Raw genomic sequence first — 25,775 nt, 5'->3', positions numbered from 1 at the left:
AACAGTGGTATGGAGATGTGAGACCGCCTGTGTCCTCCTCCTCCTCCTCCTCCTCCTCCTTCTTCTCTCTCTCTCTCTCTGTGCAGCAACCTGCACAAATGTTGGCAGCAGTTTTCCCAGCAAGATAAAAACATCTAAGTCAAAGGTGCAAGTCCAATCTACAGAATAAAATTAAATTGCAAAACTACCTTGTTTAATCATTTATCCATGAACCTCAGAAAGCTCAAAAGGTTTTGTGGGGAAATCGCAGCAGAATAACAATAATATGAACCAATAACATGTTTCCCGTTCTAGTTGCTTAGATTATAATAATGAAACTTAGGCCGGCATCCACACGTATCTCCAGAATGCTGAAAACTCTCCCCAGTGACACGTAATGAAATAAGTAACAAAACTGTTTGAATGCATTAGAGGAAGCCAAGAGAAATCCGTTAGGTTTTCTTTTCCTCTTCTTCTCCTGCATCAGAAGAGGAAAGTGGAATAGTGGATTCCTGTGATGGGGATCTTAAAAAGCAGGATTCTGTGAAAGCTAAATTCACACAGTGTGTTCACTGAGTAGTTAACAACAAGATGCAGCTGTTAAGAGATAGTTTTATCAAATGTCAAGGCACTTGTTAACGACAATAAGATGATCATCACCATTTAGTCTTAAACTGTATTTTTTTTAAATTTTGAACGAGGGCATATGATGACAGGTAAAGGATCCAAGCCAGAAAAGTCACTGCATCCTTATCAACAAAGGGAAGCGGTGTTTAAATGTCTCCTGAGGTACCTATCTAGAAGAATTCTTCGTGCTTCTGAAATGAGAATTGCAGGTGCTGGGCTTGTTTGATAAGTTCGCAGTCGGTACAGTGGTACCTTGGGTTACATACACTTCAGGTTACAGACTCCGCTAACCCAGAAATAGTACCTCAGGTTAAGAACTTTGCTTCAGGATGAGAACAGAAATTGTGCTCCGGCAGTGCGGCAGCAGCAGGAGGCCCCATTAGCTAAAGTGGTGCTTCAGGTTAAGAACAGTTTCAGGTTAAGAACGGACCTCCAGAATGAATTAAGCACGTAACCAGAGGTACCACTGTACATTATATGTGCATGTCTTAGAGCAATTCTCCACAAGAGAATCATACAGCAGCTTGATAGTGAAACATAATGATTGTCAAATCCGGAGCAATAAACATGATGAGCGATAAATGCTGCATGTTTCAAAATTCGCTTTAACTGTGACATGCATCTGTCATCATTTCTTTCTTTCTGTGGTGATGGTGTTTGGAATCCCCAAGTAAAAGAGCAACAACAAAGGACTCAGTGTCTCAATTGGCACTTTATAAATATGTAACTAAACATTGGCTCCTTCCCCAATCTAGAAGTAACAATTCTGGGCACAAACAATGCAAGTTCTGTTGAAATTGGTCCGCTTTTAAGCTTCCACGTAGAAACAACAGGTGGTTACTACAGACAGGCAATCTGCAACATATTGATTCCAGAGCAATCCAATTTATTAATTAACAGGGTAACTCTGCAATAAATGAATTATAGATTGCTATGAATAAGGTCAACAAAATAAGCATATTAGATACAGGATCCAGATATTCTAAATGGCATAGGAGCAGTGCCAACAACAACAACATCAACAACAGGCAACCTACAAAGATCCTTTTAAAAATGCCAGCAGACTGGAAGGAAGCTGACCGCATGCATAAGAGGAGACACTTCCTGTATCTCTGCTGGTTGAACAGAAGTGAACATATTGATAGGTAAATTGGTAGATAAATCTTGTCACAGAGAATGGCTTACAATGTTTTTGAAAGTGATGCTAAGAGAAGCTGGACATAGTCAAATGCCCTCTCTTGCTTCTGATCACTTCAGCTGCAGAGTTAGGGACTCTTTCTCTTGTTCTGTAGGTAACATGAATGATGATTTCTGTATCTTAACCTGTTTGCAATCTTTTCATAGGAAAGAATGGCATGTGCTTTGTGCTTGGGTAGGATTTAAACATGCTATAGGCAGGAATAGCTAGGAATGGCGCTGAAATCTGTAATTAACTAGTTCAGTATATATGAATTTGTCAAGCTTGTTATGCTTGCCTGTATGAGCAACATATCATCTAAAAGTTCTTCCCTCCTTCTTTTCAATTCTCTGACTCAGAATTGAAAAGATTATTTGCATGCCCCGTCCGTGTCCAGCAGACCAAATGCTATAGGGCTGGCCATAGCTCAGTGGTCGAGCACCTGCTATGTAAGCAGAAGATTCTAGGTTCAGACCTTGGCATCTCCAGGTAGTGTTAGAAGAGAATCCTGCCTGAAATCCTAGAGATCTTCTGCCAGTAGACAATACTGAGCTAGATGGCTCCCAGTACATTTCTGAGCACAATTCAAAGTGTTGGTGCTGACCTTTACAGCCTCAGTCCAGTATACCTGAAGGAGCGTCTCCACCTCCATCGTTCTGCCCAGAGACTGAGGTCCAGCTCTGAGGGCCTTCTGGTGGTTCCCTCGCTGTGAGAAGCCAAGTTACAGGGAACCAGGCAGAGGGCCTTCTCGGTAGTGGCGCCCGCCCTGTGGAACACCCTCCCACCAGATGTCAAAGAGAAGAACAACTACCAGACTTTTAGAAGACATCTGAAGGCAGCCCTCTTTAGGGAAGCTTTTAATGATTAACAGACCACTGTATTTTAATACTCTGTTGGAAGCCGCCCAGAGTGGCTGGGGAAACCCAGCCAGATGGGCGGGTATAAATAATAAATTCTATTCTATTCTAGATGGACCAATGGTCCAATTCAATATAAGGCTATGTTCCTACGTTGATTGTTGTAAATAGACTACCCAGGGCTAAATGATGGTTTGGCTTAGCATTATGTCTGAGCCCAAGCTTGTGGTTTGTCTCCCCTAGACAAACCACAAGTGGTATACAAAAAACAAACCTTGGTTACAGCTCAACATTTGGAGTGAGATAAACCACAAGCCTGGGTTCAGATGTAAAACTAATCCAAACCATGGGTAGCTCAGCAACAGCAAAACCAAGGGACAAACACTGAACCTGCACATTTGCTCATTTGTGCTTAGCCATAATTTGGCTTAGTATTAGGTGTAAACCAGATCATTGTGTGCTACAAAATGCACACACACACACACACACACACACACACACACACACCTAGACCAGTGTCATCAGATTAATGTTTGTGCAGCTCTGAAGACAAACTTCTCAGTCTGGTTCCATTACACATACAGCGTCCAGGGAATAATGTACTGCAGGGATGTTTATTTTCAGTGACAGTAACATATCTCTCAGTCTGCAAATAGCCACTGCAGCAGTTCATTCTTAGCTGCGTGTTTGTCCTTTGCCTTATATCTGAGTTGGGTTTCAGAGCTTGTGGGATATGTAGCAAGGTGTGTGCAGGTGGAACCAGCAGGCATATTCTGGTGTCATTGGCAGGAATTCATAAGACAACATCATTCCCCTGCTTCTGCTTAATGCGTGAGAGGGAGCAGCTTTGCATCTATCTGCTATCTGCTGGCCAGTAGCTACACATTCAGCATTAATGTGAAAGGGTCCTACATGCATATGGATATGTGTGGTGGCTGCTGTATGTGAATGGGAATCAGGGTGGGCCAGAGTTTCTGCTTGCATGGAGGAATTGCATATGCATATTGTTGTGTGCAGTGTCCCTTCATACCAATGCAGAAGGTACAGACAGCCACAGGAGGAGAGGCACCCCTTTTGAGGTATGGCCAGTAGTCATGATCATGTTGTCTTTGTTGCATGTATGGGGAGGGGTCATTTAAACACCCCTTAGTCCTCTGCTCTTTTCAGAGTAAAAATTCAGGAAGATGTGTCCTGTTTCCTCCAAGAGCTTCTATCAATTTATCCAAATAGTGTTAACCTCCAAGCTCCACCAAGCATAGCAAAATCCCAGGTAGTTACAGGCACTTACCCAGGGTTGTGTTTCAATTGGGAATTCAAGGCATGGTGGAGGCTTGTGTCTTTAAGAAATATGGTTTACTTTACACATATTTACACCTAAGGTCTTCAACACAGAGCTGCAGAGTTTACAGCATTCACATTTCAAAGGGCTTGTTCCCCATAGTATCAAATTCCAGTACATCTCTGTGTCTCTCTCCCAGCCTGCCTAGATGGTTCTGACCTTCAGCACCTGCATGGAGTTCTACTTATTTCCCCCTTCTTGTTCCCAGAACACTTTGCTCCAAGAAACTCCTCCCCATCCGCTCACTCCCCTATTCCAAGCCTAGTTTTAAAAGGTGAGAATTTTTAACCAATTACATCATTCACCATAACTTTGGCAACCTCTGCTGGCCCAAGGATTTCTCTGTGATGAGCCACCAAGACCTTTCATCATGTTAGTGATCTCTGTCCCACGTGAAGCCCTGGCCTGTATTTTTCCACTGGCCTGGAATCTTCCCTTCAATACTCCAAAAATTATCTAAATTCTGCCCTTTTACTAATTTCTAACATTCACTAACTCTAGATCTGTAACAAGATTTATGATCCAACCTTGGCCTTGTGGTTCCTGGTACTGGAGATGCCTTCATTAATAAAATAATCGATGGGAGAGGTAATTGCCACTGCTGTCCTTTTTGGGGAGCTATTCATTAGAAAATGCATTTATGTTGCTTTTTCTGAGAGATGTTACAAGTTGCTTCAATCTCGGCATATGATGAAAGCCCATACATCTCCTCTGCCCGAGATGAATGATTTATACCTGTTTGGGATCAAAGTTGTGAGAGTTCTCTGTGGTTTCTCATGTTCATTGCTCAGTAGAAGCAGGACTGGTCCTATCATTAGGCTGAATGAGGTTGCTGTCTCAGGGCAGTGGGCAGTGGGCAGGGGTAGCAGCCTGCACCTTCCATTGTTCCACTTGAGTTTCCTTAGAGAACAGAACCGTGTGTGCCATGCACTACTGAGCCTGTTGTTCTTAAGCGGAAGGTGCAGGACTGAAGTAAGATTCAGCTGCAAGTCTTTACAGATTCTGTAAATGGAATTGAGGGGGCTGGGGAGAAGAGAGTGATATCTAGGGCCAGCTCTGATATATGGTTCAAATTCATCAAACCAATTTGGACTGGCAAAGTGTGTACAGGAAGATTTAAAGTGCTGTGGAATTCTCTACCCGTGAGGGGCTTGTAGACAGATAGTTTGACTCCTTCCTACACACGGCATGGTCCACTGTGCAGAACACAGCTCACCAGTTATATATGACAGCCCATTCGGAGCCAGATGAACTTGCTGTTTACGCCACTTGCCTGGAACGCTAAAAAATAAAATAAAATGGGACTGTCAAGCAGCTTTACCTGGCTGGAAGTTTGTGTTTGACTCAGAAGGTCACAATTTGTGCAGGGCTGCACTAGAGTAGGGAGAATGGCCTTTGACTCCTTATGCTTCTCGTTTGAGCAGGTGACCTTCAGGTCCATGCTAACTCCATGTTTTTAACTGAGAAGAGCCCTGGTGAAGGAACAAACGGCTTCCTAACAGTGCTCTTACCAGAGTATCAAAATGCCTTGTGTGCCACACTAACAACTTGATTTCCTTCATGGGCAATCTTTTTACTTTCCAGGCCACGCTCTCTCAGGGGTAATGTGTCAGGGGCTGCATGCTGACAGAGTGTGGCTAACTACAATTGTAGGTGGTGTTGGAGTCAAAACTGGGTGGAACCACTCAATTTTTTTCTCCCTCTTTCTATTACTCCCCCTCTTCCTCTCCCTACGTAGTGAGCCGCTGGGGGAGGGAAAGATCACATTTGCCAGAGGCATGAACTGATCACTTGCAGAGAGCTTTTGAGCCTAGGCACAAGCATCGGGCCAGCTCTACATCACTTTCATACCCTCCAACATTTCAAATCTGGGAATGTCCCTGGGAAATAGGGGCACTTGGAGAGTCAGCACTTTCCTGGGTTGAGAGATGAGGCGTCAGACTAGTGGTATCTCTCCCATTGTTCCCTGACTCTTTTTCTATGAGATGCCAAGCTCTTGAATGTGATGGAGTCTACCTCTTGGGTGGCTTCATCCCACCCCCACCAAAAAAGATCAGCCCCAACTTGAGACCCAGACCCAGCAACAGCACAATAGCCACGGCTAATTAAAATAATGCTGTGCCCCGGCCTGAGCAGAGCTTGGCTTTTACTGCAGATGACTTCATCAGTGATAATGAATGTGTGAACCTGAATTCTTTTCCACTGCACTGTTTATATATGCAAGCATGCTGTTGACACAGATCTCTTAATCCCTTCTCTGTGTCCCATGGACCATGCTTGTACAATAGCAGCCCTCGGCCTATTGCTGGCATTGCACTTTACTTCTCTGCTGAAACCCCTTTTACCTCAGACTCGCTGACCAGTTGCTGACAGGGTGTTATTGGCAGGGGAAGCAGAGAGTTGTTTTGCTGGGAATGTGAACTGTGCAGAGCTGTTTAAGAATGAGAGGAACAGGACAGGCAGAACATAGACTTCAAAATATGGACAGGGAGAGTGTAGACTCTAAAACAGGATTCAGAAATCCAGGAATGTTCTTGAGAAACCCAGCTGGACATCTGAATTGTTATTGCTTTCTGTTGGATTTATCTTTTTCACATGGAGTGTGTGTGAATATTTCATATCCATTCCAAGAAGAAAGATGGATGTTCCTAATTTGAAATGCTGTATTTGTTATGTGCTAGTTTAAAACATTTCTAAACCAGCCCTTAATCTTATGGATACCAGGACAGTGAACAGTAATAAAATATGAAATGGTATAATGTAATTTAATGAAAACGACAACCAGTCTGGGGCTGTGAGGGACATTAGCAGCAGCCACCCAGTAATAATATCCTGGTCTGTGTGGGACTAACATATAACTGCTTCAACAGTTATTTGCAGCCCAGGAAACTCTTCTGCAGAGCGGCAGGGAGGTGCACTGGTGTAGTGTCTATTGTATGTATGTATATATATATATATATATATATATATATATATATATATATATATTTCTATTTTATTGTGTTTTTAATATGTTGTATGTCTCCTCAAGAACTTTGATTAATAAGTGGGGTATACATACCCCGAAATAAATAAATAAATGGCCATGATTTCTGAAGCTAATGGGATTTGGGAGTTGGGAGGTGAACAATATGTGCAGTGAATCATGTTGGCTATCCCCGCCGTACAGTGTAGAAACTGGCAGTTCCACAAATGAAATAAAAAAAAATACTTAAACAGCAAAAAGGAAGAGAGAAGGCCCAGGGCACAGGATGGACAACAAAGGGTGCCTTTGTGGCTGCATGTTCTTTCTGTATTGCCAAATGACTGGGGAATCTAATGAGTTCCTTCTCTTTCCCGTCAGCGTTTGATGACTACTCCAGCCTGTTACCTAAGCATGGAGAAAACTGTCATTTTTATAGTTCTCTCAATTTCTCATTTGTGTTTTTCTTATCTGGAGAAGCACACTGCAATATTTAAGTAAGTGTGAATTATGAAGGATGGCTGTGTTTCCGTTGGTGCATTCTTTTGGAATGTGTGAATTTGGTAAATTTACCTTTAGATGGAAATGGAATTGAATTTCTCCCCAATTTCTAATTGCACCTGAAAGGCTTCCTTTGGGAAACTGAAGCTGAAGCAGCTTGGTGTTTTCACAGATTTGGCATCTGCCTGCCCTTTTGCCTGAATTCCTCAAGGAAATATCACTACCGGTGAAGTATGCTGCACAAAGGTGCTGTGTGCAGGCTGTAGAGGAGGAGGGAGGGTGTGGAGGAGGAAGAAGAAGAAGAAGAAGAAGAAGAAGAAGAAGAAGAAGAAGAAGAAGAAGAAGACAGGGCTGAGCAGGAGGACACCTTGAATATCAGGTCAAAGTAACGCTAAAGGAGGTAGGAGTGATTCAGGACCTGCCTCAGACATTTTGGCACCTGAAGTGACACACCAAACAGTGCCTGTCCCCTGCCAGGGAAGAAGGTGTGGATGAAGATCTACGCCAGGAGCAAGGGAGGAATCTGTTGCCCTCGTGGATCCCGCTGCCAGAGGCAGTTGCTGCACTTAACCACATGAGTGGGCCAGCCCTAGAGTGTCTCCCCATGGTAGAATGTATAGGGACGTGGGTGGTGCTGTGGTCTAAACCACTGAGCCTCCTGGACTTGCTGATTGGAAGGTCGGCGGTTTGAATCCCCGCGACGGGGTGAGCTCCCGTTTCTCTGTCCCAGCTTCTGCCAACCTGGCAGTTCAAAAGCATGCCAGTGCAAGTAGATAAAGGTAAAAGTAAAGGGACCCCTGACCAATAGGTCCAGTCGTGACCAACCCTGGGGTTGTGGCGCTCATCTCGCTTTATTGGCCGAGGGAGTGGGCATACAGCTTCCGGGTCATGTGGCCAGCATGACTAAGCCACTGCTGGCGAACCAGAGCAGCACACGGAAACGCCGTTTACCTTCCCGTCAGAGTGGTACCTATTTATCTACTTGCACTTTGATGTGCTTTCAAACTGCTAGGTGGGCAGGAGCAGGGACCGAGCAATGGGAGCTCACCCCGTCGCAGGGATTCGAACCGCCAACCTTCTGATCGGCAAGCCCTAGACTCTGTGGTTTAACCCACAGTGCCATCTGCGTCCCTAGTGCAAGTAGATAAATAGGTATAAATAGTGTATAGGAGTTCCTTAGCATATATACCACATGCTAAGTGATTTGCACCAAAAAGTGAGCCAAGCCAAGGGCTATACATGCAACTCCCCATTTACACGCATTCAAGGCACATGCGATTGCACATGTGCGCATCACTGCAAACTTGGAAGTGGCACAAAAAGGGGCAAAAACAGCTGTAAAAGAGCATGAAAAGAGCAAAAATTGTGTGAAAACAGCAACTAGCAATCCAATGAGCCTTTGCAAGTACAGTCCCAGGAGCCCTTGCACCGACCTTTGAGGCCTGTGGAGAGTTTGAGTTTGAGCAAGGAGGTTTGGTGGGTGTTTGCAGGCTTTTTCAATGGTGTTCCTGATATATGCGATTTCACTTAAATGTGCAGGGCCTCAGAACATAACCCCCACGTAAATGGGGAGTTGCCTGTAATTGAAATTAATGCTTTGGTACAGAAATGGAGAAAGTTCTGTTTGCTTGTTTCCTAACTCAACCATATCCCTTGTGCAGAGGCTCAGGGCCACAAAGGAAACAAGGATTTATGTTTTCTTCCAATTCAGCCTTTTCTGGTTATACCCATAGAGGGATTTCACAGTTTCAGAATAACCACGAACTGCTCACTGTCCTATCAATAGAACTTCTAGGCTAAGAGAATTTACAGGCATTCCTATGCAGAAGGACACTGGGGGATTAGGGCACTTCCGGGCTTCCACTATTTTCACATTCTGGCAAATGTAGGCTGCACATTTATAGTTCATTAGGAGGTCTTCTGCAACACACCTACTTCCCCAAAAGATCGGGCTTTTCGCAATAAGCAAAGTGATGTGAAAATACACTGGAAAGCATAGGATAAAATTTGCATCCTGCAAATAAATCAGAATGAATGCTCATTAAATAGCCAGCATCTTCTGATGTCACTGCAAGCAAATCAGGAGGAATGATCAATAAACACAACCTATTCCTTAACAGGGCTTCCTTCCTAGTTAGTGTTCTCAGAATTGTAGCCCCCAGAGATCTCTGTGGAGCATCCTCAGCAGTTCCTGAATTAGGTGTTTGTTGTTAGGCAAGTTGCTGGAATCTGAATTCTGGTGCAGCCAGGAAACTTTCTAATGCAGGGGTGGGCAGAAGGTTGATCCAGATCTACTGGTAAATCTCTGAGTGTTTTGCAGCAAATATGCAAAGATTCTGACAAACAACTGATTAGCAACACCAGCAAAAGAAAGTTTTCTGCTCCTCCCCTCCCCCTAAAATAATTAGGCTACTGAGATAAAGGACACTTGGAAGGAGGGAGGGACACGACCAGAAATAGGGTTTGTGTGTTAGAACACTAAAACTTTGCTCACTGTCCTATCTGTGTTTTTATATTTGGTTTTAAAGGTTTCTTATGTTATTTCTATTGTCTTGCTTTTGTAAGTTGTTCTGAGACACTCGTAAGTGTAAAAAGCAATGAATAAATGCATTAAAAACAGTACTGAAAAGAATATTGAGATCACACACCCACACCCCTGTCCCTGTTGTAACGAATAACAGATCAAAACTGTATCTTAGAACTTTTCCAGGAACAGAAAAGCTTTACTCTGAGTGCTGTGTGCCAATGCAACATCAGTAGTGCAACATTCTGCTTTACGTAAGTCATTGTGAGAAGGGAGACACAGAGGAGCACACAGCCTCTGAAAAACGAAATGAAGGAAGGAAAAATGAGAAGTTTTCAAAAATGGGTGGGGCATGGCTGTGGCAAGGGAATGATAACACTCTTTGGGGGGTGGGGACTTTAAAAAAAAGTTTGGGGAGTATTTCTCATACAAAATAAAAGAAGAAGATGGCATGAGGAAAGCAATGGAGTTGGTGTTTACCTCCAGTAATGTGATGGGCAATATTCAACTGCTGTCTGCAACAGTTTATAGAATTGTAGACTTGGAAGGGACCTTGAGGGTCATCTGGTCCAACCCCATGCAATGGACTAATCCTGCCCACAGCCGCCCCTGGGTAGGCTCAAACCACCAACCTTCTGGTTAACAGCCAGATGCACTGACCCATTGCAGCACATGATGAATTGAACAAAATCTAGGAGCTCTTTGTCAACAACAACAATAACAACAACAAAAAGAATTGCCAATCCCTGGTTTAAGTTCCCAGAAACATCACATATCAGGACCTTAAATTGTGTGCTGGAATGTATTAGACGTCAAAGGAGATTACACAATAATAGTGCAGCATTTCCCCACCAATCCCCTCTCTTAGAAGTGAGGCAGCACATTTCAAACCTGCTATATTTTCTGAATGATAGTCAATAGCAGGCTCACATGAAGCACAATAGAAGCAAGGATGCTTCAACCGTTGTTAATGTGTTCTGTTGACTGGAACAATGTGATCCGAATTCATAGGGCAGATGAGCTTGACAGACTTATATAGTCAATATAACTAGGTTGAGATGATATCTGGCATTGGACCAAACGATCCATGGACACAAAGTCAACTTCACACACCTCTTCATTAGGCGAAATGATCAGAACAAAATACAAAGAACATGGACTGTGCCAGGTTGTGTGGGTTAATTATTAGTACATCAAAACTTCTGGAACAAAAGAGAATATTCCCAGTAAGAGGGCGTCAGTTTACCAGAAAGATTAGATCAAGTGTCTAGGAGCATCATTGTTGAACAAGGAGGTCACTTTCGGAGTATATCTATTTTGCTAGAAGTGTAACATTAATGAAGATTATTTTAATAATGGAGCAGATGTCAAGGATCTGAGGAATATAAGGGTTTTTCCAAGTGAGAATCCAGTTTACTGTCTTGTGTTGCAATATTAGATTTTTAAAAATCCAATAGTGAGATGCACCATTTTTAATATTTAGAATCCTTCATGGGATTTGTTAAAGAATCTGAAGGCCATCCTTTTAGACAATTTTTGCAAGACTGTTACTAAAAGGCACAAAGGTGGGTAAGATTATTGTGAATCTGCCACTACTGTTCACCACTCATATCTGTCTGTTGGAAATACAGTGGTACCTCAGGTTAAGTACTTAATTCGTTCCGGAGGTCCGGTCTTAACCTGAAACTGTTCTTAACCTGAAGCACCACTTTAGCTAATGGGGCCTCCTGCTGCCGCTGCGCCGCCGGAGCACGATTTCTGTTCTCATCCTGAAGCAAAGTTCTTAACCTGAAGCACTATTTCTGGGTTAGTGGAGTCTGTAACCTGAAGCGTATGTAACCCGAGGTACCACTGTACTGCTGTTTAGTTGTAGCTGAGGATTTTCAAGAGCTAGCAGCCCTCAGCTGTTGTAGACTGTAACTCTTGATTTCTTGCGTTAAGCGAGAGGTTTAACTGGATGGGCTACAAGTCCTGATCCAACATCTAGTCCCAGGACAGGGATGTCCAGGTCCAATGGTCCTTCAAGGTCACCATCAGTTTGGAGGTTTGCTTATGGACTCCCCCAAGGAGACTTCAGGTTCCAGGCTTGAACCCTCATGGACCCCTGGATTTTTGTGCTGTGATAAAATACATCCCTGGCCCACAACCAGGCAAACCTCTGAGGAAAACCTTCCGCAGATAGGACACTGCCACTGAGAAGGCCATCTCTCTAGTAGCTAGTCATATTACCTCAGGGCAATGTTTGGTTAACTGATCCGATTTGCATATTTAACCTCCATTCTAGCGGCTTCTGTATCACTTATCTTCTATATGAGGATTATGTACAAGACACTTGTTTAGAAAGTAACAATTGAAACCAACCCTGAAACTTTTCCCCCTCTGTGTGAAAATTCAGATTGACTACAATGTGTTCAACATGTCATTAGTTCTTCACAAAGCAATCTGACAACGAATCATCATAATTAGAGAATTCAATACACAAATGCATCGTGCTGTCTTGGTCCCAGGCATCTCAAGGAAATCTGAAAGGGAGGCAAAGTCTGTAAAACTTTTAAAACACTCCATTTTGCCTCGTGAACATAGCGCAGTAACTCTGTGTTACTGATTCCAGTTGTGTACCATATTTTTTGCTCTATAAGATGCACCAGACCACAAGACGCACCTAGTTTTTGGAGGAGGAAAACAAAAAAAAAATATTCTGAATCTCAGAAGCCAGAACAGCAAGAGGCATCGCTGTGCAGTGAAAGCAGCAATCCCTCTTGCTGTTCTGGCTTCTGGGATAGCTGCGCAGCCTGCATTCGCTCCATAAGACGCACACACATTCCCCCTTACTTTTTAGGAGGGAAAAAGTGAGTCTTATAGAGCAAAAAATACGGTAACTTTATCAATTTTCAGCCAAGAAACGTGCATGCAGAGGAGAATGTGGGAAGTAAACCTAGCAGAAAATAAGTTGAGTTAGTATGTAGGTTGCTAAGCACCAAGAGTGTTTATACTACAGCCTGCCTTTATCTTTTGTCAGTGCCGGCCTTCTTGTAAATAAGTACAACCTGGACAGTGTTTGCGATTAGTAAACATCCCCCCCTTAAAAACAAACAAACAGTGATGCTTTAGACAATAGCACTTGCAGTAAGGATGGAATCCTCTGCAAACTTACCTGGGAGTCAAACCCACTTAAATTCTATGAGTTGTATCTAATATTAGTCCAACTCATAATAAATGCACTGAAAATAATGAACACGACAAATTTAGGCCCATTAATTTCAGTGGGTCTGCTCTACCTAAGTTGGATACCACCCTAAGTCTGCAGTTGTATACACTCTAACCTGGAAGTAGGAATGATGGAGAAATGTGATTCCATTAACATTTAAAGGAAAATCTAACAAATTTAAACTTTTCAAAACAATTTGAGAACTGAAACATAGCTGTCCTTCAAAATGCACATTTATTCAAATTTTGCAATGCAGTTCTCCAATCAACCAGTGTTTACAAAATGCATGTGTTAGAGGAAAGTGCACATAAAAATGAATATATTAGTGAAAATAACATACACATGTGCATTATATTATAATATCATAGTAGGGGGATTTGATTTTTTTTTTGCAAAAATGTGTACATTAGTCAAAAGAGCATACAAAAATGTGTTTGTTAGAAGAAATTCACTTTAAAATGCTGGTGCATTTTCATGAAGATTTTTGTTTAGAAAAAATCCAGAAATATGAAGAGCTGAATTTAAGATGGGGGGAAATAAGGAAATGAGGGAACCAAAATCAACAATCTTTTCCATCTTTGAGAGTAAGCTTCACTGAATTCAGCAAGACTTACTTTTGAGTACCCGAATGCAACTAAATAGTCTAGAAACAACCCCATGGGATTTACTCCCAAGTAAACATGCATACACTTGTCTGGACACTCAAAAATTGTATGAAGATGGGTAGTTAGATCCTGTGAAGTAAGTTCCGCAACCTTGAAGAAATCTTACTCTCAAGAGTAAGAGTGCATGTATGTAGTTGTGAAGCACTGGATTGTCTCACCTTTATTTTTGTGGTGTACATCTCTACACTTTGCCTTACCTTTATGGTTTCATGCCAGTGGCACTTGAAACAAGTTTCCAGTCATTAGGAAGAAAGCTCTACTAGAACTCTTTGAAATGCATTTTGTTCATTCTCTTCTTTTCGTCTATGGAGCTAAAAGATCTGCAGGTTGCTCTAACAATTTACTCTTTCTTTTTCTGCATTCCTGTTGTTGTTTGTATAGTCATTAATATTATATGCTATCCCCCCTCCCTGAGAATTCTCAGAAGGGCTTGGTATAAAAAAAGTTTTTTAACTAGCCATTCAAAAGAGCTAAAGCATACAAAAACAAGAAGCCACAGCAACAGAGAAGTTTAATAACCTTGATCTGTACGTTTAGCTGCATTCCATGAGGTTTCTGCAAGGATGAAGTCAGCTGAATCGACAGTAATAATTGTATGAGGAACTTGAAGGGAAATATGGTCTTAAGAGGTTAGGAGAAATGCAGACATGTCCTGATCAGCCTGTCAAACTAGTTCATGAGGACCACTGATTTCTTTCAACTTGGACTCAACTCATTTGACTTTCCCTTTTATTATTGGCCTATTAAGTGTGGAGATGCAAATTGGTGACAGAACCATTGTGCTAACATACAATCAACTAAATTACAAGGTACTGTGCATTTGTAATTATTGATTTATTCCTATTGTTGTTATATGGCATGCATGAGTCGGTTGAAATGTTTGTGCATATTATACTGTACACTATATACCTGGTGTGTGTGTGTGTGTGTGTGTGTGTGTGTGTGTGTGATTTTTGACCTCCAGGTGTTGTTGCACTCCAGCTCCCATCAGCCCCTGTCTGATGGCCAATGGTCAGGGGTGATGGGAGATTGTCATGTCTCATCAGAAGACCCGCCCTTACACCAAGCCCTGGGTCAGGCTCTCTGTCTGAGGGCCAGGATCCTGTGATGATGCTGAGGAGGGGCCATCCGCACCCAGGATGAGTTCAGTCTCTGACCTTAAGGCTGAATGGGTCCCAAGGGAAGGGCCTTAAGTACCAAAGGGAAACCTGGCCAATCCAAACAGGAATCTGGCCACAGGCAAGGACTCATCAGAAGTAAACGTCTCCTCAAGAGTGAAGCTTGGGGGAATCGCAAGGTTTGAAGAAATACAACAATATTTAAGTAAGGAAAAGAAGGGGGGTATTATCCGAAACCAAGACCGGACTGAGTGAGCTCAGTGGCCATAGAATGCTGACTAACTTTGGGAGGAGGGAATGGAAAACCAAAGGGAGAGAAATAGGATGGAGTAGCTGAGACCCCACAATATAGGCCCTGGAAGGTTGCCCCTAAGGGAATATGACTATTGGGCTGAAAAAGGTTCTATAGATTTAGTTCACACTTGCTCCTTTATAATTACAGATATGTCTCAGTAGCACACAAGCATTAAAATATGGGCCCAGGGCTTCTATTTTCTTGGGGAAAGGCAACTGCAATATGTACACAGTGGAACTAGAGTCAATGCAGTTCAGGTAACGGAGCACTGGCAAATCTCAAGACAAAAATTGACCAGATTCAGGCATCTGAAATAGAACATTCACAGAAGGGAAGAGGAAGGAGAGAGAATAAAATCTAAAATAAAATAAAAATGGTCCTTTAACGCATCCTCTCTGTCAAGTTTTCTGCTGAAAACCACAATCCAAAACTGGTTTACTTGCATTGCACGTGTGTGTGCAGGGAAGGGGAGGGAGCGAAAGACATGCAGATACTCATATCCCTCTCACCCCCCCATAAATCATCAGCATTAGCATCAACATCTGACAACATAAAGTTCACGTCAGATGAAATGGATATTTGAATTCACCCTATAAAATATAGATTCAGAGCTGACCATATCAAAATGTCACTTTTGGGTCCCCCCCCCTCCTTTTCAAACTACTGTACAGTGATCAGGTTGTTCTGGTACAGATCCTTATCTTCTTTTGTTAAATATACACCTAAAAATTGAACAGGTCGTTCTGTCTGGCTGAACTTACCTAAATAATTAAATAAATAAATAAATGTCTGGATTATTTTTTGTTTTACCTATTACTTCTGTTTCCCCTAATCCAAATTAGCTTTTAAAAAAACCAAAATAAATTCATAGGTCTAAATAAGAGCATTCAAGGCTACTTCTGACTGTTCTACATTGGAAAGACATAAGAATGTCATCTGTTTGTAATATTAGTGCTGTCTCTCAGATGGTTTAATTCCCTTATTGTCACAGAAGCTATATGATATCTATAATATGAGTGGGAACCCTCAGGCTTGGATGGAGGGCTGAATTTGGCCCTCTAGACTTCTTCATCAGGCCCTGGGAACTCTCACCAGGCCACACCCTCTAGCCCCAGACCACACCCCTCACCACTGGCACACTTTTCCAATTCTTGCTTTTCCCTGGTTGAAGTGTGTCCTTAAATGCCTTTTGCTTGCCTGAATGGTGATAGGTGTGTGTATAAACATCTCACTTATGTGTGACTGAAATGTAGTTTACTGTACAACAGTAGTGGCCATACTTTGCTCCACCCACTTTTGCCTCTGGCCCCACCCACCAGAAGATTGTCCATCAGGGAACATGGTGCTTGGCTGAAAAAGGTCTTCCCACTCCCATCTCTCTATCAAGTCATAAAGCTCATCTGGGGGTTTGGAGTGAGGTGTCAACAGTATGCTGATGACAACCAGTTCTAGATTTCTGTGATCAGGCACCTGGAATCTGCCATTTCTGCCTCGAACCAGTGCTTTGTCAGATGGATGAGGCAATCAGGTTGAAACAGAATACAAATACTGTGGGCGAGTCATCCTCAGACCCTGAAAAACTGCTCTTCCTCTTAGAGCAGGTATAAACTTTTCTCAACTCCCAGATCTCTGATAAGCAGATAATTATGGTGGCCAGAGACACATCTCACCAGATGCATTTTATCATGTAGGTTCTGCCCTTTCTTGGACAGAGGTGATCTGACTATGTGATCAACTTCAAGGCTTGAATGCACTTTGTGCTATTGAAGGCTTCAGTGGATAGAAAATGCAACTGCCTGGCTCATTTGAATACTGGGAGGTGTGAATATGTTTAGCTAGCATTATATTATCTGCATTGGCGGCTAGTATGTTTTCAGCCAAATCAGTACAAATTTGGGGAGCTTTGAACATATTTCACCTATATCATCCACACTTGCTGCCAGTTTGCTTCTGGTTTAAACCTTTAAAGCCCTTCAGGGTCTGGGGCTCATACACCTTAAGAGACCACCTCTCCTGTGTCAATTCCACCCCAAATAAGTAGATCAAATGAGGGTCTGCTTTGTATTCCATTAATAAGTGAGACCTTTGGCTGCTGGGAGCAGGGCCTCCACAATGGTGGTTTTGATGCTGTGGAATTTTTTCAATCCCAGATTACAAAGTTGTATGTAGCTGGTTTTAGGAAGACGTGCTGATTCCCAATGACTTTTTAACTGTCTGATAAGGGCGTGATTTCAGCCAATTCAGTTGGAAGCCAGTGGAGTCTGTTATCTTTTGTTGTCTTACATAAATCTTGCATGCTTTGTTATTTTATTTTGCAGTTTTAAATGCTATTTTAAGTGCCAATTTATTCATTGAAAACCACTTTGAGTTTATGGAAAAGCAATCTGTAACATATGCATCTCTTGTTTTACACCTCTCTGAAAGTTAAAGTTTTAATATGTAGCTATTCGTCAGCAACCTTGTTTTCAGAGTTGTGTAAATACTGACCCACAGTATACAAATGTTTCATTTACTATTGTTGCTGGTAGCACATGTAAAGCAAGTTTGTGTGATGCTTGTCAGTTACTCCACATCAGGAAATAGTCATTTGATGACATCCTTTTCTTCCCAAAGGTGGGTTTCTATGGGGCCTAATTACTGCAACTGACAGATTATTCTTGTTACCAGACTAGAGATGGTGTGTACATGACAGGTAACTATAAATGAAGTGCCAGAAAGAAGCTAGAATAATTTGTAAATGCTGCAGGCATTTTTCATAGTTTTGTAGTTCTCTTCTGATGGATGTCTTCAACAGTCTAATTTTTATCTGAATCAGATTTTGAAATACGAGCTGTTTCTATAGGTATCAGAATGTAGGTGTTGCTTGTCAAAAATTGCTGTTTGATGCTCCTCCTTCATTACACGTCCCAGAGTTTTCATTAAGGTTATAAGGTGGTTTGGTCCAAGCAGCTACTTTTACACTGAGACATAATGCAATATTGTGTGTTGAATCCATATTGCCTCCCTTATTTAGGAAACAGACTGGTTAGACTAGCATATTGATATTCAATGGGAAAGTCTATCAAGTTGGCCGTTAAAGCAGAAAGAAAACAAACACGGATAAAAAGTGAAAAGTAGGAGCTATGTTGTAGACTGGGATTAAAGGTCTCCAGTTTGAAATGTCTGTGGTCAACTGGCTTAACTAAACTGTTTAATTTACACCTAGTTCTTACTGATGCGGTAAATCCATGTCTTTGTGGTACCACTGCAGGGGGATGCAGAAATTTCCCATTATGTTACTCCTTTATAAAAAAAAGAACAAAAATATTTCCGTCAAATACAGCGCAAAGATACATTTAGCAAACTAATAATGTGGTTCCGGCATTGTTATATGCTACTATGTTCCTAATAATAGTTTGTAGGAATTAAAACAGTTGTGGAAAGGGAGGCCAGAAATTCACTGAGGCAAAATTGCATTGTACGTTTTTAGTATTGCACCTTCCCTTTATCACTTTCCTTCCAGATTTTCACTAAAAGATTTTTCATGTCATTCATGGGATAGGTGTAATCCTGGAAACCAGATTCTGAGGATCTCTCTCCCCCTCCACTTCTAGTAGGTTATCTGCCTAAGTTCCATTGATGGACAAAGATCCAGTAGGGCCAGTTAGAATTATGATTTAGTGTTAAGACTAGGACTGGGGAGACTCAGGCTCAAATCCCCATTCATCCATGAAGAATGTCAGGCTGTGTACAAACCAAACAATTAAAACACATGACTTCCCCTGAAGAATCCTGCACATTGCAGTTTGCCTGTCACAGAACTACAGTTCCCAGGAGAGGTTGATGGATCCAGCTAGTCTTGCAATTGGAAGACGCAAAGCTAGACGAAGTTTGAATGTACAGAAGAGGGGAAGATGCTAATTAGGAGGATAAAGGAAAGTGGGAGCCAGTAGATTCCCCTCTGTGGCTGACGGCTACCTGCTCAGAGCCTTAAATGGCTCTGAAGGCTGCTACCGAGGAGAGAAAGAAATGCAATTCTATCCACACGCTTTTGCATTTAGCGGGATCTACTCCCAAAAGGATCCATAGGATCCGGCCATTCGGCAGGCTACGTTATTTGGTTACTCCCAAAAGCAAACAGCTGGAAGGACTAGCTAGCTAGAGCTTCGCTGGAGCCGAGCAGGCCGTGCTGTGCCTCCCGAGGGCTAGCCGGAGCCGGGAAGCAGGGTGGCGGCGCCTGCGCGGAGAGGCCCCAAGTCGGCAACCGCGCCTGCTTCGGTCCCTTTAAGGAGCGTCTCCTCTTTCTCGCCGAGTTGCATCAGGCACGCGCGCGTCCCGTCCCCGGCGCACCCACCGCCCTGAGCTCGGGCTACCTGCCCGCTCGCTCGCCGTCCCCAACTTCCTAGGCGCGCTCGCGGCCGGGACCGGCGTGCGCGCTCCCGGGGGCCTCTCTAAGGCGGAGCTGGCTGAAGGGCGCGCGCTCCCGCCCGGCCAGTCGCGTGGTCTCCTTGCTTCTCCATATTGCTGCGGCGGCATTAGAGGAGACGGGGAGGGGGCACGCCGGGGTTGGGTTTCAAGGGTGGGGGGAGGAAGCCGGCGGCTCGAGCCCCCACCCCGTGGCTCCGGGGTGCGCATCTGACTGAGGAAGGGGTTGGGGGGCGCAGAAAGAGAGAGAAAGGGGGGAGGCAGGAGAGCTCCGGGCGAGGCGAGGCGGTTTTCGGGGGTGGGAGGGGGAAGTCGGCAAAGTTTGGGGCGGGCGCGTGTTGTCCGGGGAGAGCCTGGAGCCGGGGGCACGAGGCGGCTCCGCGGGGGCGCAGATGGCTACCCAGGTGGAGGCTCTCCTGCCCGCGAACCCCCTGCTGCCCTCCGAGGAGCACGGGCTGGTGATGAAGAAGCCTCAGGAGAAAGGGGAGCAGCACCTCCTGCACCAAGGAGAGAAGGCCAACGCCGACGAGGGCAAGGGGGGCGGCCCCGACAGCTGCAGCAAGGAAGGCGGCGGCGGCGGCGGCAACGTGGGGGAGCAGCATCTGCGCCGAAACGGGGCGCTGCTCAAGCCCCCCAGCATCAAGCAGCAGAAGGAGGACAGTAACAACCAGGAGAAGGAGAACCTGCTGCACCAGAGGAGCGGCGGCGGCGGCACCGACTCGACGCGGCTGCCCAGTGAGGCCGGTAGCAGCAGCAGCGGCGGCGAGGAGGGCGGCGAGCCGGGAGGCGTTGGGCGCAAGGAATTCATCGAGGCCCCCCCGCCCAAGGTGAACCCTTGGACTAAGAACGCCCCGGTGGCGCTGGTCACCCTCAACGGACAGTCGCCCCCAGGTGGGTAGCAGCGGGGGACCCGGGCGAGGGAGGGAGGGAGGGGCGGTGCTTTCGGTGATGGTGGTCTCGTTTGGGGCAATCGGCGAAGGAAGAGCGTCGCGGCCACTGGCGAAGGGCGATCTTCCCTCCGCAATATGGTGACATTTTCTCTTCTCCACACACACACACACCCGCCTCCCCCCCCCCCCGACGGTGGAACTCCACCCCGTCTTTGTCCATCTGCATCCACCCTGCTTGTACCTCACCTCGCCCTCCGCTCCTTGATCCGCTTCGTTATAAGAAAAAATTAATGGGGGGGAAAGAGCGAGCGCGGGATCGATGGCAGGCAAATGGAGGGTGGATGCATGCATGGTGGGACGGGGCTTTCGAAATCGAGCGTGAGACGTCCAAGGCCTTGCTCGCTGGGAAACACGCCCGCGCTGGGCATGGGTGGAACTACCTTTATTGAAGGGAAAGAAAAGAAGGGGGGAGAGGGAGGAAGGGTGCCACCCCCGCGTGCCTCCCCCTTTGCCGCGTGCGTGCTCAGGGAATCGGGCTTTTCCTGCGGGAACTGAAGTGAATAAATCTTTTAAGACTTAATCGGGCACGGAAGGCACCCCCGCCGTTGCAGCATTGATCGGATCGTGAATGTTTCATGAGCGATCTCTCTCCCCCCCCACACACGCCGCTTCCTTTCCCCCAATAGCCTCGCTTTTTAAATGGCGTGGTGGTTGGTTGGCTGAGGGGGAGAAGAGCTCGTGAGGCTTAGACGTAACCCCGACCGAAAGTCGGCAGGGAAGCCCGGCATATTTGGGGTGTGTGGAGTGTGACTGTGACCTTTCAAAGTAGCCGGAGAGGATTTAAAAATGCAGGTTGGCTGTTGTAGTTTAAAACTGTCGAACGTTTATTTGTCTTCTACACGGTGGGGGGGGGCCGACAGCTGGGGGCCCCTTTGGAGAAAGACCCCTGAGGAGAGCATGTTGTATGCAAATAGGCATAGGAAAGGGAAGGCCCCAAAGGCTGGACGCGGCCCAGCGGCGGCGGCGCTGTGAGGCGGGGAGCGGGAGGGAGGGAGGCGGTGCGTTTCCGAAGGTTCCTCGCCGCGCCGCTCTAGGCCCCGGTGCAAACGTGCCTCTGGCGACGGTTTGAAAGCTCCCGTCGCTCAGCGCCCCGCCGCCCAATGGCCGGGCGTGGGTGTGTGTGACTCTGTGCGCCGCCGTGCTCGGCGCTTCCTCCCTTTCCCAGCATTCCGCTGCAGCAAAGGCAACGTGGTTTTTCTGTCGCGAAGAGCATGTGATTTCTCCTGAGCTCGCCGTGGGGCCTTCGCGTTTAGACCTCTCACTCCCCGCCGGTCCAACAACACCCCCGCCCCGGGCCGCCGCTCGCCTTTCTTTTGACAGGCGGCTCCGAAGAAAAACCCCCACCTCCTCTCAGGGCCTCAGCGCGTATTTTTCCGAGGGTGACAGTGAAACCCGCTCTTTCCCCGCCCCCCCCCCGTCAAGCGGGTGAGAGCAGGAAAAGATGAGCTAGGCCTCGCACATGGAAGCTGAGCTTCCCATGTGCGGCCCCGTCCCCTGCAGTACCGCCTCCCCCCTTTCAGTAACCCCGAAACACTCGCGGACACGTGTTACAATGCTACTGGAGGATCCATATGGTAGCGGATGTGGGACAAAGGTCTTCCAAAAGTCCACGTGGGCTTATATCCTTTGTAGGTTAATGCTGCTGGGCCTTTTCACCCTTTGGCGTTTGAACTGGGCCAGTACTGTGACATTTAAACCTTCGGTCTGGGTTCTCAGTGTGTTCATAGTTGGAATTCAGATGACATGCTCTAGCCCTCTATTTCTAGCTTTGAAACTGGGGGAAGAGTGGAATAGAGAGGCTGGAGACTTGCCTGTTACACTGAGGCGGTCGCTTGGAATGTTACAGCAACTTTCTCTCCACCTTTTGACATATATAGATGGCCTTGGAGAAATTCAAGAGAGTATTGCATAATCCGACCACTACCAGAAAGCTATTTCTTATATGCCCCTTCCATATGTTCCTGGATGATATGCAGGGAGGGCAGGCATAAGTTATTACAAGAGAGATAGCTAAGCTCATGTTTAGCTTATGGAGGTGAAATCTGAACTGCTTTTTGAGGAAACAACAACAAAAGGAGCAGTTTTAAACTGCTAGCTTTATTGAGTCCAAGTCTTCAAAATTGTTTATTATTACCAAACGTAATACTAGATTGCTCATGAATGCTTATACTATATTATATGATGAATCATCAAGTTTTACTGACTCCTGTAAGACGCACTGCTGTGCAGCACCTGGCTCAAATGCTATTTTTCTCCCTTCAAAATCAGGGAGTGGTAGTGCTTATTATTACAAATGCAAGATCATTAGAATAGATTTAATAATACTTTCCAGTCTGTTCAACTGTATCAGCTTAGAAGTATGATAATACTGGCTTGTTGGGACATATTTATGAACGAGTCTTCCAGAGGTTAAAGTTCCAGTACGTAGATAGTTTCTAGCATGCTTTGTATAATATTGAGTGTACTTAGAACACTTGGGATACTTCATGTGTTAAACTAGTTGGGTAAATTACTTTTTTGCTTTACTTTTGCTGGTAAGATACCATAACTGAAATTCATTATTTAAATGTTTTTGTTTTTAATGAACCTTTAATGTAGGTGAACATATGTAAAACTTTATGAGGAAGCCCATAACAGTACAATAGTACAAATAGACTTTGTCCCTAAATAAGAAATGTCACTTTTGTGAAAGAAACATGTATAGGGCACAATGCACTTGTGTGGTGGGCACTTTACCTACAAACGGAAGATTCCAGTAGTGATTAACAGTTTTGTTCTCTTATGCCCTTTTCCTCTTACCTGTGTGTGCACACAGGTAGGTGGTATGACAGGACAGCCACCTCACATATCCCCATATTGATATTCTATCATCACCTGATGCAAGCACAGCTAACTTGCAATGCATGGAGAGGGCGGACTGGACAGGGATATTGGAAGTACTTGCAAATCTCCCCCCACCCAATTGACTTGTTCACAAGTGCCATCTCATGGTGCAAATGGATCATACCCATAGTGTTTCAGTAATCCACCTTTTGTAGGGCTGTCTAAAAAGCCCCCTGGTAAAGCAAATGCTGCAAAGATTTCTGCTTCTTGGCAGCAGTAGCCATAATTTGTACAATACTAGCTTTGGCAAATTATTCCGCTCTCGTAGCACTGTTTTTTCTGCTGCTTGTTATTTTATATATAATTTGCAACATAAACATGATGTAGTTGGAGAATACCAGATTGAACCATGCAGTGATTGAGAACTATGTGATAGGCTTTGGTTTAAGGTGGCTTTCTTTTATAGCATGTTGCACAAATTTAAAAACTTAATATGGGAGTTTTCTCTATTTAGTAATTTCTGCTTAAAAATATATGTGTAAGCATCCTGAAGTTTCTGTGCTAAGAAAAAGCTTTGTGCGTTGTAGTAATGATTTCTAAAGCTTAATATTGGCAAAGGTGATGTGGCAGCTGTTTTTCTATATTTGGGAAATTTGCCCACAACTGATTTGGGAAAAAATGCTACTTGCAAACAAGTCTATAACTTGTATCAAACTGCTAGTGTATAAATATATATGTATAATTTTCAGCAGCTTCTGGTTTTGGCACTGACTTAGTCGCAAAGTTGCTGCATCATGCCCCTATGGACCATGCCGGAGGCTATGTTTCAGTGTAGCCATAACACCAACTCCTGGTTTGGTTCCACAAGAATTTTGCTTGACTTGAATCCAGGTTGCAAACCTCAAAGCAGACTTGTAATCCTGGTTTCAAGACAAGTGCAAAGCATAATTTTCCAGCTCCCACATAATTAAAAATAATGGTTTGTGATAAAAAGAAAGTCACATTGACTTAGCACGTATAGGGGGAGGGGAAGTGTGCTAGCACAAGGCTCATGCATGGAATACCAAATCATTGTTTGGCATTATGTGTGAACCAGCCTTGTTCTTGATTACCCAGAACAATGGATATGACATCCTAAAAGTATAATTGAGCTTTTCAGCTTGCTGTTTGAATTTTGCCTGTAGTATTGGGCAACAGACTGAAGGGTTGTAAGATAGAAGTGCAACATCAAATGTGATGCCAAATATAATGATTTTAAATTGTGCTGCTTACAGGAATGTCTTTAAATAATGATGCTACACTGAATGGCACAAACAAGATTTTATCTGAGGAGCTAAGTTCAGTCCAAGGGTGCATATTGAGAATTCTGAAAAGCATTTGTAGGTGGATTACAAAAGTTTGTGGAAGGTACAGTTGTAGATTATTTATTTTGACAACCTGGTATGGTCAGTGCATGTTTGTGTAGAATCCCACTGTTTTCAATGGGATCAACATCCAAAGAGCATAGTAATGGACTTGCTATTAAGGCTGGTGGCATGTAGACTGGTGACTCTCAAACACTGAACGTATTTTGATTTTAAAAAGCAATTTTCTGCATGCAGTTAGGACAAGCAAAGGTGCTGCATGTCAGAGCTTGATTAGCTAGGAGGAAGTTGTCTTATATCTGAGCTTTGCAATAATGGGATATAGGCCTGTCTGGGAGCTTGCTGGTTTTTGAGAAAAAGTTGAGAAAGCAGCCATTGCTTTTTGTACATCCATGCTTTGTTTTATGGTAATACAAAAGTAACATAAATTCAGAAAGCGATTGAGTATTGTGGTTTCCCCCAACAAGTCCTGGAAATGTGTGTGTCTATAATCTCTGGGACTTTCATAGTTCTACATTTGGATGGCTGCTACAGATTAAGTTACAGCAGATTAAAGTGGCAGGCCAGTGCATGGTTATTCAGTAGTCAGTGAACAGAGCTTGTTCACAAACATGCTAATGATCAGAATGTAGAGAGTGATCACTGGAATAGGATAGTGTGATAAAACATTGTTTGACTTGTGAGGTAGTTGCAGGTTCACTTAACACAGATAAGTAATGCTTTAATTGCTGTTCCATCCCAATATGGTGATGTGCGAGATGGTCTTCTGTGTTCTTGTTCCCCAAATCTGGAATGTCTTTCTCACTGAAGCTCAGACAGCAGAAACTCTGGTAGTTTCCGCTGACTTGTAGAAATAACCTGCTTTTCCCAGGCATTTGCAGCAAATCAGTAAGTACTTTCTGGTTTAATTCTCATGCTGTTTCTCAATTATTTTATTATTGGGCTGTTTTTAAATCATGGTTAGATTTTTTGCTTTGTTGGA

At 44.2% G+C, this 25,775-nt stretch overlaps 1 protein-coding gene and 1 long non-coding RNA gene across 5 annotated transcripts in view; both read left to right on the top strand.

The window, feature by feature from the left end:
* Window positions 1-25,775, top strand: part of LOC310758033 — a 333,274-nt gene that overhangs the window by 241,402 nt on the left and 66,097 nt on the right. The window lies entirely within an intron of this gene.
* The window catches only part of LARP1 (La ribonucleoprotein 1, translational regulator), a 72,304-nt gene continuing 66,097 nt past the window's right edge, over window positions 19,569-25,775 (top strand). The window contains exon 1 of one of the 4 annotated variants that reach the window (XM_083603816.1): window positions 19,569-20,547. In XM_083603816.1, coding sequence (XP_083459942.1) covers window positions 20,049-20,547 — 499 coding nt within the window. In that variant the 5' untranslated portion in view covers window positions 19,569-20,048. The remainder of the gene's footprint in view (window positions 20,548-25,775) is intronic. The other 3 variants (XM_083603814.1, XM_083603817.1, XM_083603815.1) reach the window with 3 other exon arrangements.

The sequence above is a fragment of the Podarcis filfolensis genome (assembly GCF_964270895.1).
Source record: "Podarcis filfolensis genome assembly, chromosome: 2".
NCBI lineage: Eukaryota > Metazoa > Chordata > Lepidosauria > Squamata > Lacertidae > Podarcis > Podarcis filfolensis.
This window is presented reverse-complemented; position numbering and strand designations above follow the sequence as displayed.